We start from the raw sequence: 14,100 nt of genomic DNA on the forward strand, positions 1-14,100 counted from the left end.
TTCTCAACAGTGAACTGTCAATAGTTAGTCAATACTCTAGTGCGCGAAATGTATCTCGTCAAAACCACCACGGTTACTGGTCAAGTAAATACTTTATAAAATAAGGCGAGAGTGACAGTTTAACTACTAGGCCCTTTTCAAGCATATAAAACATACATGTGAACTTTATAAGGAGTGTTCTTATCTGAAAAATTTAATCTTCCGGATTTTAAAAGTTTTGTGATTTAAATTAAAAAATTTATTAGGTCATAAAGGTTTACATTTACTTCCAATGTTTACATTTTTACAACAGCGTGCGTGGCAGAATTATTAGTAAAGCTATTAATAAGAAGGACATTTAAAATCGATTAAAATTATTTATTGGTTATTACGAATACGAACTTTCCGTATATTACATGTTATGCAATGAAAAACATATGTAATAAATGTGCCAATTATTTAAAAACAAATGAATACTATATCTTCCATATAACAAAAATGATTTTAAAATAAATTTTATAAAGCGCGCCAAAATACTTATAACAATGGATTGTTGCAATTACATGGACTACCAGCTACAATCGATATATAACTATAATCGTACACAGTATAACGATACTGGTGCATATCATTCGTCAAATGGATATCATAATCAAGTTCCACCAACGTATTGTTCGTATAACAGTTTTGGATCGAATAGTAACGGATATCATTATCCATCTACAGGACCAAATCATGTTCAAAATCATCATGCAGCAAATTTTAATGAATATTCACAACGAAGTTATTATAATGATCGAACAAATTCAAATTATTTACATTACGATGGTGGACCAATCCGGGGTGGACATGCCCCACCTCCACCGCCCCCTCCACCATTACCACCATCCTCAGGAGGGCCACATTTATTTGGGGCGAGTGCATCGTCATCATCATCATCATCATCGAATGGAACAACAGCAGGCGCAACAGGTTTGTTGTGAAAGTGTATCTATTTTGTCTAAAGTATTTATTTTAATTCAAATGCAGATCAATGTATTTGTATGAGATAGTATTTGCTTTGTTGTTGTTCTATGATTATACGTTTCGGAGTAATAAGTGTAGTAAAATTTACTAAAGAGAACGCGAAATTTTTTCGATTCCTTTTTTTGTCATTCTCTTGCGGGAGAAGTACCTGCAAAAGGTAAAAAGAATTTCCAGGTCGAAAATAATGATTTAGGAAGAAATAATATATAATTACTCTTCCTGGTTTTGTTAATAAATTCATTTTAATTTCGTTAAATAAATTAATGGAAGTATTAGAATTTCAAATAATTTCGATTTCAAGATTTTAATGCAAGAATCTATTTTAAGCATTCCTGAATCCTTTTTTACTAGTTTCAGCGTGACGCCTTTATCTACCTATACGTTTGTATCTTGCGTATTTAAAAAACTACAAGCCGTAGAATGTTGGAATAAGGTTTGTCGTAATATATAGGGTGTCTTACATAAGAATTGAAAAAAAATTCCTCATCGAACTAAAAAAAATTAATTCTTTTTGTTTTTGAATCCGATGTACCATTAACGCTATACGCTTCGTTATATATCGATTGCGAGCTTAAAAAAACTATAGTTTTGTTCCCAAATATTTTGTCTCTAAGTTATATATTTACAGATTTTTTGACAATGAAAACAAACAATTGAGTTAATTGTTAAAATACCCTGTATAGAAAGTGTTGAATGTCAGTGTCTGCCTTATTTTTTATAAATAAAAAAACCAACACAATTATGCAAAAGGCTGCCATTTATCTGATATCGAAAATTCGAGTTTCCTCACTCCTCCCACGAAAAAACGAACACGAAACGTGTGAAACGAAATTTTACTAATTTCGTTACACACTAGCCACAAAAAGTTTAAATTTCACCCAATTGACCTTTATTGCTCATTTACGAACTCAGCCTCGCTTTTTATGCTATAAAAATTTCAGCTTGATATCTCCGTTTTTGAGATATCGTGTCGACAGACAGACAGACAGACGAAAGGGTAACCGGAAATGAATTTTATGAACACCTATACCAAAAATTTCGTACGTAGTATCAAAAATTTTTAGCGTTAAAAAGTTGGGACTAAACTTTGTATACCTTGATCTAATATAAATATTATCGAAGATAATAAATGCGAACTCTAGGATATATCGAAATAAATTTCGATTTTTGCCCCAATTTCCTAGATCAGTTTTTTGTATTTTTAAAATACGTATTTTCTACTACCAAGTAGTCATCATCAGTAAGAATTAGCTAGTGATTACTCTTATTATGAATGTTACTCTTTGCTAATTTGGTGGCGGACTGCACATTGTTACTTTCGTGTATTTAGAATTTATACTGTTCACAGTATCTGTCAAATTGTAGTATCAGTGGCGCTAGCCAATCAACTTCCATCAGTTGACTAGTGTTTGGCCAATGAGCGTGATACTTGTGCACCAGCCTATTCGAGTATTTTTTGACGTTTAAAATAATAAATTTCAAATCAAACCTAAATTAAAAAACTATAAGTAAATCATAAAAATAAATAATCCTTTATTTTTACAACGTATTAACAATTTTTAGAAATTCAACCTTGATTTTACAATTTTTATTAGATCCGAATTTGGAATAGATCCTTTGTCCAAGTTCATTGCTTCATTACCCAGCTTTTGAATGAAGATGCTTGAAGATCCAATTTGGATGTCGTTCTTACTGATGATGACTACTTGGTAGTCGAAAATACGAATTTTAAAAATACAAAAAACTGATCTAGGAAATTGGGGCAAAAATCGAAATTTATACCTTGATCTATTTCATATATACATGGTATTAAAATCCTAATGGTCTATAGAATAACGACTAGGCCATTAAAGAGGTATTTTTATTAGATAGTTCATTCCTACATTCAAATAATATAGGTGAAAGTTTCTAAGATTTCTTAATATTCATTTATCTATTCAACACTTGCTGAAACCCAATTGGGACCTGATATTTTACAGTTCTATTTAAAGACACCGCTTGTCGTATGCAAAATGGTTTTTCCAATAGAATTAGTTGGATGTTAAATCATCCAGTAACTGTATTAAAACTTCCTGTGCCCTCATGGTAAGTGGTATTTTAAAAACACTGAACTTAAAATCTTGAAAATATACAAAATTGATTAACATTTTCATCCCATTGCAAAAGAACGCCTATAACCTTTTTTTTTTAAAAACTTTTTACACATACATACGGAAAATAAAATGTGGTTTCTTCTGGATTTATAAAATTAAATATATTTTCCTATAATGATTTCCTCTGTCTTACACAAACTTTGAAAAAAGAGTTTTGAAGCTTTTATTGAATGGTTACATAATATTATTAATTGCCATTTAACTGACTACATATTTAATGTTATTAGAATTGTTTTATTGTAACAATAAATGTTTTTCTGCAGGGTGTTATAGTAAATGAAATTTCATTTTACTACTTTAACGTGTTCATGTTTATTCATTTTTTTGAGTACACGCATACACAAAATAAAAACAAAAAATTATTTAAAAAACTGAAAAACTGAAAAGAAAAAAAAGTCCAAAAAGTTTACATAGCGACTTTAACAGTCAGGACCACCCATTATTGAGAGGATTCGAGTTGGTGTAGATTTTAATGGGTCCCGACTGTTAAAGTCGTTATGTAAATTTGCGGGACTTGTTTTTTTCTTTTCAGTTTATATTCAGTCGGTTTTTTTAATTTTTTTTATTTTCTCTAGAGACCAAGCACGTGAACCGATTTTAATGATTATTACGTTAATCGATCGATTGGTCTATTTATTAGCTATCCAATGATACCCTACTTGACAGAGTTACCCAACTTTTATTTTTTTCTTTATCACTTATGGCGCCTGTCTGGTGGTCCCCTTATTGATTTTTCATTATTTCCACATCTTTAGTACCACTCGCAAGGTTAACAAAAATCGATTGACGTAAGAATCAGCCCACGCGTTTGATCTCTAGTGTGCCACATAGGAACACGCATACATTATTTTTCACAATATAACGTCTGGTGGTCACCATATTGAATTTTCATTACTGCCATATCTTCAGTAGCATTCGCAAGATTAAGACAAAGGGATTGACGTAAGAATAATACTATAATGTATACTACACATATATTTCAACTAGTGCGTTACTTTTAACTCTAATGTACAATGCGAAGATATTCTCGTAAAAATAAAGTGTATTCTCATAATAAAGTCTTTCTTCTCTCTTCAACTATCTATACTCTAACTATAGTCGTTTCTGTTCAACAATAAAATTCATTAACTTTGAGTAAAAAAAAAGACAACGCAAAAAAAAGACATCAATCTTAGTTTTTTGAGAAAATCTTAAATCTAGTTTTTTTTCTAGAATTAAATAACTTGTTAAAAACACAACTTCTCCTTGTTAATTATCCAAATTTTAATTAAATTTATCTCGAGTTAGAAACGGTCAAACGACTTCCAATTTTCATGGTAGGTGTCTTATAATATCCTTAATAACGGTACAAAAATTTGGAATTTTCTGCGAGACAACAGTCTTAAACTGATAACTGTATTATGGTAACTTTATTACATATACCAACACAGTAATATTTATGTTTATTTTTATCATAATCTTAAGAAAAAAGTCTATAGAAAAGTTTTTAGTTATGCTGTAAAACATCATTTTCAGTCAACTAATAAATTTAACTCTTGTAAAAAGTTCAGCAAGTATCTCTTTTACAAAACGGGTTATTAAAAACATTTTTATTTTAGTAATTCTCAACGGGATGGTTATTTTTAAAGCACCTTTAAAAATGTTAATAGTATAAATACATTCTACAAAAATGAGAATTTACGGACGTACTATCCTAAGACAGATAAAATATATATCAATCATACTTTTAATAAAAATACGGCATGTTTTAAAGAGAGCACAACTCGTTTTGGCCTATTAAAATATTGAGCGTTTTAAAACGTTCAGGGGTTCGATTCCGGTCTTTGAGCACAATGTATTCTACAAAATACGCTCTTCCTTTTATGTAGACCAACTTTGAAAAAAAAAATTTTTTGTTCCATTTCTAAGAATTTCAATGCAGAAATTTATTTCCATGTAAGAATAATAGTTAAATTCTATCAACTTAACGTACGTATTTCCTTATTTCGCCTTCGTAAGTATGTACCTACTTCTTACGTATGTACGGACTTCATACGAATTAACATAAATCATTCGCATACATTAATGTCAGCATAATGTTTTCAATAATACACCTTTTTCAATATTTATAATTCATTTTCTTGAAAACTAATCGCTAGACGAAAAACTTACAAGACACTTTTTTGTTGAAAATTAGGTTGGTAAATAAAAAAAATTAATTATTTAAAAAAAATCGAAAATTTTATTTTTATGCCGTACTAGAAATTTTAAACCGATTTTGCTATTTCATTCAATACGTACTTAAATTATGGACTCTAGAGAGGCAACATCTACAAGGTGTTCTATAATTGACTGCAGAACTCTTGAAGACGAACTAAAAAGTTGTTTACCAAATTTTGATCTGAGACCTAATTTACAAATTATTAATTAACCAAATCAATTAATAAATTTATCCAATCTGTCCAATAATTTATCGTCATCTTGGAAAATGATTTTTTTGCGTTTTGACCCATATCTTGCGTTCTATTAATTAAAATTTGATTATTTCTGTGTCTTTGGTTTTATCGTCAAACAAATTTATATCAAAATACACGCTACGATTGATAGAAAGGAAGTTATGCGTGTTCAAAGTCAAAAATTTTCTCGTGCGGTTCTTTTTGTAACGGTTTGGGTTTCTAACCTAATTTGGGCTCTCAAGGGTAAACAGTGATGTACACGAAAAAATGTTTCACAGAAAAGTTTTTTTTTTTATTTTTTTTTTGTAACTGGTGTTTCTAATCTAATTTGCGCCCTCATGGATAAACGTGATGTTTACGAACAAATGTTTCAAACATTTTTTACATTTAAACTTTTATTCTAACTCTAACGGCTTAAAAGATGAATCCTACGGATCCAAGACTCAATTAACGACTTATGTTGCTCATTTACGAACTCTATCTCACTTTTTACGTCCTAAGCATGCAATAAAATTTCAGCTTTATATCTCTACAGTGCAACGTTGCACTATTAAAAAACTATTTACAAAAATTCACGAAAAAATTTTTGACTTTGAAGACGAATAACTTTTTTCAATCAATCGTAGTATGTACCTTGGTATTAATGATATTGGCCAAAACGCATTTTCCAAGATGGTGGTGAAAGGGTTAATTTCCTGAATACGCAAAATCAGATTTAAGGTCTCCAAATAATCCCCTATTGAATGAATGAATAAAAAAACTTTTGAATTACCCCCCTTTCAATTTTCGTAAATGAAATCCAATGGACTATCAAATTATTGCATGTTATTTTATCTTTTATACAGGTATAGATATCGGTAGCAAGATCACGAATCGTTGACAACTTTTTAATCACATATCAATTAGAGACTTATAGTTAAAACAAATATTGCGTGTCCTTACAGAAGTAGCATTTTATTATTCGTGTAATAGATAACATTTCATTCGATACATCTTAATAAAGAAATACATTGTGTTTTTCTGGTAATTGGTGCTAGTAAGTTCTTTAAATTTTAAGAAATTATTTTATAACGATTTGTTTATAATGATAGAGCCAGGGCAAAAAAAATTCTTTGAATTTACTAAAGCTGATCATTTGAGGATTGGTTATAGTAGTTGTGTACACACACATACTGCTGTCAGTCAAGTGAACGATAGAACAGGGGGCAGATATATGGTATCGAAACGGTTATGATTTCCATGATATTTAATATATATATATAACCTGTATAACAATTTTTAGCTTTAGAAAATTCATTTAAATATCACGGCAAGCATAACTGAATTTTGTTTATTTATTTACATACAATAGGACTGACTGACAAGCCCTGTTCTAACATTTAACTGACTGACAGTCATAACTGTTATTTATATGCAATATACAATCTGTATATCAATTTTCAGCTTTATTAAATTCATTTAAATACCACTGAAACCATAACCGTTTTAAATGCTTAAATAAAGGAAAATTACTTGTCTCAAATTTTGCACTAACTTTTCAGTAGATTGTTTTATATCTCCCAATGAAAGCTATAGGCATAACGGCCAATAACATTTGTCTTAACAATTGTTTACTATGGCTCATTGTTCTTGCGTCGCCAAAGTTGCGAACTCCCGAACAAAGCGCATACAGAGATATTTAAAAGAACCTTATGTGCCTGTAAAACATTAATAACGCTACTTTAGAGTAAAATACCCATACATATGTTGCTGTTATGAAATTATTGCAATGTAAGCATCGTAAAATTTCAAAATTATTAATTTCAAATTTTGCACTAACTTTCCAATAGATTGTTTAATATGTGACTTACACAAAAAATGCAAAAGGCCTTTTTTGTAGAGAATTTTCTCTACGAAAATTCTCTCGGCACTTTTTTTTTGTTAAAATCAATAGTGGAGCAGTTATTGCAAAAAAAAAAAATAAAAAAACAAACTGTCCCCTTTAAACCAAGATGGCGCGCTTCCCTCCAAAAGTCAGTCAATTATTTCAATACTTCCTTGAAAATAATTAACTTTTTGATGAATATTTTTAATCAATTCTGTATCAGCGTGATTAATTAAAGTAATCAAATTTTAATGATTGGTATTGTCAAATTACATTTAAAGAACGTAATTAGCATGGCAAACCGCTATTAGACAATAATTTATTTATATTTAATAATTTTAATGGATTAATTTGCTATGTTCATTGATTGATTCAAAGTATTAATGGAAATTGTGTATCTTCTGGGCTGAAAATTAATTTATGAATTGTAAATTTTAATGTTAAAAAGCGTAGAGTGCTCGATGATACTAGATAAACTGAACTACACATGAACTGTCCACATTTAAATAATTATTCAATTTTGTATACCATTTTCAATCAAAATTATTCAATTCTTCATCCATTTTAAAAACGTGTAAAATTAAAAAGTATTTCTTTTTACTCCTCTAAAAATTTTGAGTTTTTTTTTAAAGGCAATGCAAGAATGTTTTTGAAAATTTGTAGGTAGAAATAATGGACAAAAACGTAAAAAAAATATGCAAAGTGGGCATAAAACCTTTTGTGTAAATTTTTGCAGGGCTTTATCTAAATTTTTAATTTAAGACTAAAAATCGTAAGCGCATCAAAAATATTATGGAAGTGTTGGGAAGAAAAAGCAATACAGTTTTAAACGCATAATCATATTTCAGCTTTGAATAAGACCTTCTATGTTCTTAAAACTTCGAAACACCTTAAGGGTGTTCTATACATATTTTTTATCAATGTATTAAATTTTAGATTGTTTTTCCTACCAATCTGTTGAACCAAATATTATTTCAATTTGAAATTTGGATATGTTGTACTACTTTCAAATCTACCTGTTATGTCTAGCTTGATTTTTCAAAATTTTCATTAATTTCCCCAATTTTCATTTTCAAAACGAATATATAATTAAATTCGAAAAAATTCGAGATAGCCTTAACATAGCAAATAGCATTTGCAAAGTATACATTTGCAAAAATTTCAAAATTTTCCTTTACTTTTCATTATTGGTAGGAAAAATACTTTCAATTTTATATATTTTTACAATTCTCCTTCCTATCTACAATATAAGCAATAAAACGTTATGTATGTATGTGTATTCAATTTCTCCTCGTTTAGTTAGGTCTGTTTAAACTTGTATGCCTGTCTATATAGAATATGGTTTGTTTTATCTTTTCCTAGTGCCACTGAGTTTTAAGTGATATTTTCATTTTTTAGTGACAAAAATTTTCAGTTTGTTAAAGAGTTAAAGAAGAAGCTTTGTGTAAATTTATTTTAAAGTGTTTTATTTTGACGTGGATTTTTATATAGAAGGTGTGTACATTATACTGCTATTCTAATAACCTAATTATTTTAACCATAATTTAATAATATTTTTTTTTATAAATAGACGTTTAGTTTCGATCACAGAAAACTTTAAGGTATGTTTTTAAATCAATTTTTTAAAACAAATTTTATATAATATAATTTATTAGCTCGACTGAAAATTTAACTTTCCCTGATATTGAAGCGTCTACTAGCCGTTTAGTTCAGTCCAATTCAAGGTAATTATCTTAAATTTTTTTCAGTTTCTAAAATTATAGAGTAAGACGGACAACTTGGGCATCTCATAAACCTCTTGCTTGTAATGTTTTTCCAAATAACATCAATGCAAAATTTTGGGAAAACTCGAGAATTTGGAAAATGTTATACCCATAATGATTTTTTTTTTAAATTTTATTGTGTTTATTGGTCGAATACGTATTTTTTAACTTACATGTGAAAGTGGGAAAATGGCTATATTTCGAGAACGGTTAGTTTTAGGGCAAAAAGGACGAAAATTTTCAGCATCTCCTGAACCTTTTGTTTAGAAATTGATAAGCTAATTTGTTTTATCGGTTAGTTTTTTATTAAATTATGAATCCACATTTATATTTCAAAAATTATGAGGGTCGCTTCACGACACACAGCATGAGCTCATTTACAAATTTTACATTGGTAAGAAAAATTAAACTTATATGAAATAAATGCTGATATGAACTTTTAAATTATAATTGGGATCTAAAATAAGGTAAGCTTATAAAATCAAGAATTGTATATAAATTATTTTACTAAAGTCCATTTAAAACCATTTCAGGTTGATGCGGATCTCTTTTAATATTAAATACAAGGGCAATTAAATATTACCTAACAAGCAGTCTGCAACTTTGTTATTTATAATGGAAAAGAAATTGTATTCGAAAAAATCGTTTGATGGTTTTTCCTACCAATCTCTTGAACCAAATATTATTTCAATTTGAAATTTGGATATGTTGTACTACTTTCAAATCTACCCCTTTTGTCTATCTTGATTTTTCAAAATTTTCATTAATTTCCCCAATTTTCATTTTCAAAAGGAATATATAATTAAATTCGAAAAAATTCATATTTAATTAAAAGGAATAAAATAGCATTCCTATCCAATTGGTGAATGAAAATTTCAAAATTTTTCTTTACTTTTCATTATAAGAGGGAAAAACGCTTTCAATAAAAGAATAATAAGAGAATACACACAAGGTTTTTCCTACCAATCTCTTGAACCAAATATTATTTCAATTTGAAATTTGGATATGTTGTACTACTTTCAAATCTACCCCTTTTGTCTATCTTGATTTTTCAAAATTTTCATTAATTTCCCCAATTTTCATTTTCAAAACGAATATATAATTAAATTCGAAAAAATTCATATTTAATTAAATGGAATAAAATAGCATTCCTATCCAATTGGTGAATGAAAATTTCAAAATTTTTCTTTACTTTTCATTATAAGAGGGAAAAACGCTTTCAATAAAAGAATAATAAGAGAATACACACAAGGTTTTTCCTACCAATCTCTTGAACCAAATATTATTTCAATTTGAAATTTGGATATGTTGTACTACTTTCAAATCTACCCCTTTTGTCTATCTTGATTTTTCAAAATTTTCATTAATTTCCCCAATTTTCATTTTCAAAACGAATATATAATTAAATTCGAAAAAATTCATATTTAATTAAATGGAATAAAATAGCATTCCTATCCAATTGGTGAATGAAAATTTCAAAATTTTTCTTTACTTTTCATTATAAGAGGGAAAAACGCTTTCAATAAAAGAATAATAAGAGAATACACACAAGGTTTTTCCTACCAATCTCTTGAACCAAATATTATTTCAATTTGAAATTTGGATATGTTGTACTACTTTCAAATCTACCCCTTTTGTCTATCTTGATTTTTCAAAATTTTCATTAATTTCCCCAATTTTCATTTTCAAAACGAATATATAATTAAATTCGAAAAAATTCATATTTAATTAAATGGAATAAAATAGCATTCCTATCCAATTGGTGAATGAAAATTTCAAAATTTTTCTTTACTTTTCATTATAAGAGGGAAAAACGCTTTCAATAAAAGAATAATAAGAGAATACACACAAGGTTTTTCCTACCAATCTCTTGAACCAAATATTATTTCAATTTGAAATTTGGATATGTTGTACTACTTTCAAATCTACCCCTTTTGTCTATCTTGATTTTTCAAAATTTTCATTAATTTCCCCAATTTTCATTTTCAAAAGGAATATATAATTAAATTCGAAAAAATTCATATTTAATTAAATGGAATAAAATAGCATTCCTATCCAATTGGTGAATGAAAATTTCAAAATTTTTCTTTACTTTTCATTATAAGAGGGAAAAACGCTTTCAATAAAAGAATAATAAGAGAATACACACAAGGTTTTTCCTACCAATCTCTTGAACCAAATATTATTTCAATTTGAAATTTGGATATGTTGTACTACTTTCAAATCTACCCCTTTTGTCTATCTTGATTTTTCAAAATTTTCATTAATTTCCCCAATTTTCATTTTCAAAAGGAATATATAATTAAATTCGAAAAAATTCATATTTAATTAAATGGAATAAAATAGCATTCCTATCCAATTGGTGAATGAAAATTTCAAAATTTTTCTTTACTTTTCATTATAAGAGGGAAAAACGCTTTCAATAAAAGAATAATAAGAGAATACACACAATGTTGTATGCATATACAAAATGCAATGAATATTTGTTGTGTGTTATAAAATAATGTAGTATGATATTTGTACCTCCATCTACACAACACAGGTATGATAAGAAGGAGTGTTTACAGAAAAATAATAACTATTTGACGTCGCTCCTTTTCATCGCATAATAAAGATATATTACTGTATCTTATGTATTGGGAATTGAAGTTGGGCCTGTTAATATTTGACCCCATTATTAGGAAAGCAGATCGTGTAGCTTTCGACGAATCAACCAATGAAGCAGAGAGGTATGGTATTAAACTGGAAACTAAATAATTATAAGAAAGCATTTGAGTGGAAGAATTTTAATTGTTTTTTATAGATACCTGTCGTTAGTGTCCAAATTTAATGAGGGGAAGAGGACAAGCTTAACGAAACGAGGTGGATATGAAATGCGTAGCGTTGACGCTGCTCTATCGCATACAAGTGGACCTAGTTGCCATTTAGGCCCATCTTCACCTAAATGCACGATCATTGGTAAAACATTTAGTAAAGTATTTATCAAAACGGCCAATAAAGCTATGAAAAGAACCTGATAAAAACTACGGGCCTTATAACTCCCAACCAAATATTTGTGAAGAGGCCATGTTAGAGGAAGCAAAAACATTTCTTTTACGATTAAAAAACAACGTACCATCAAAAAAAAAGTCGAGGAAGAAACAAGGGGTCAACATGACAATGCAAAATGGCGAAAACTTCACAAAAATATGTTGATTAATCGTAAATAAACAACTTCCTCACATAATTTAGTTGAAAATTTAATAAATGGGGGAGTAAGTATTTTCAAAATCAATGGAATATGGTCGTATCAATGAAACGGTGGCATTAAATCTGTATGAAATACAGAATAATGTAGAAGTTGAAAAATGCGGCCTGTTTATTGATTTTGAAAATCCTTGTCTTGGGTTAGTCCCGCTGGTTTGGTGGGGACCGAAGTCATTGTAGACATTAAATGCTTCGTTTCGTTAATAAGATATTTTGGCCACAAATAAACAAAAATGTTACACTGTAGAGGGAAATAAAAACCGGTAAGCTTTTTACCCCTACTATTATCAAATACAAGGGCAATTGATATTACAAAAAGTGAAATATGCGATTTGGTAATTTATAATGGAAAAGAAATTGCAGTCAAAAAAATCGTTAGGGATAATGATCTTTGGAAGATTGTAATGCTTCCAAAATTGCAAGCATTTTATTTAAATTGCATTATTCCAGAAATTATTGATGCCCGCATTCCCAGAGACATGAAAATTCGAACCTGTAATTTGTTTTCCAAAATAATCTAGATAATAAGATAAGATAGTAAAATGAAATGTACAAGTACCATACATATCATATTTCTTTCAATAGTTAAAAAATACAAAACATAATGTTTCAAAAATAAATAAAAATTTATTTCTATATATGTGTGTGTGTATTATTTTTTTTTGTGTGATTTTGTTATGAGTGAGATATGTAATATATGTTTATAAGTAAATGAGAGAGACAGTATATATATGTAGTGTTCGTGTATTCAAAAGTGAAATGACAAAGGGAATATGTATTTGATTAACAGAAGATAGAAGATTGTATCGGTAATGAATATATACATATTATTGGCTACTTGATGTTATTATAAAGTATTTCTCCTCAAAAATAAAAAAATACTTTTCAGAAGAAAGGGTAATAAATTTAACTAAAATATTTAAAATACCGTGGCGGGCTCTGGGCGGACAAAGTTTACTTTGTTTTGTATAGATTCGGCTTAAGAAGAATGGAAACAGTGTCGAATGCACAAAAAATATATAATGATAAAATAAATAAATATTTATTATTAATTATTATTACCCATAATAATAATAAACACTGTAGTTGTTGTTATTATAATAGCGAGTACTGTTACTAATTGTAAGTAGGAATGATATTATACAGAGTATTGCAAAAGTCACGCATAAATTTAAAATTGGAATCAATTTATTAATTTTAATGTCTCAAGAAGTGCCAGTATAAAACAGCCGTCATATTCATATAGACCTTTTCATTCCAATTAAGGATTCTTTCTTCGTACTGCTAGTATGAAGTCTTCCCTAGAACCTTCTTCTGAAAGATGAATTGACGCGCAAATAATAAATCAAACTTCAAAGTTAAAATTTATTAATCGAATGAATTTTTATACAAATTATGTTGTTATAGTAAATGCAACGGCACAGCCTTCCTTGGAAAGATGTGTCCGTTATACTAGTAATAAGTTAAACTAAAAGACTAAGACTTAAAGACTAACTAAGATAGAAGATACTTGATTTTCATTTTATCATATTGGTTACCTATCGATCATGTTGTTCGGAACAAAAGTATATTGTAATTTAAACGATGCTGTCTTGCCATAATATTGTGAAAAAGTCTTGTATTATATGCGCGAT

The 14,100-nt window shown here is 28.5% G+C and overlaps 1 protein-coding gene across 1 annotated transcript in view; it reads left to right on the forward strand.

Annotated features, from left to right (window-relative positions):
* Positions 1 to 524: 524 nt before the first annotated feature.
* Positions 525 to 14,100, forward strand: part of LOC123290875 — a 71,559-nt gene continuing 57,983 nt past the window's right edge. Inside the window, exon 1 of the mRNA XM_044871228.1 lies at positions 525 to 951. Coding sequence (XP_044727163.1) covers positions 525 to 951 — 427 coding nt within the window. The remainder of the gene's footprint in view (positions 952 to 14,100) is intronic.

The sequence above is a fragment of the Chrysoperla carnea genome, chromosome 1 (assembly GCF_905475395.1).
Source record: "Chrysoperla carnea chromosome 1, inChrCarn1.1, whole genome shotgun sequence".
NCBI lineage: Eukaryota > Metazoa > Arthropoda > Insecta > Neuroptera > Chrysopidae > Chrysoperla > Chrysoperla carnea.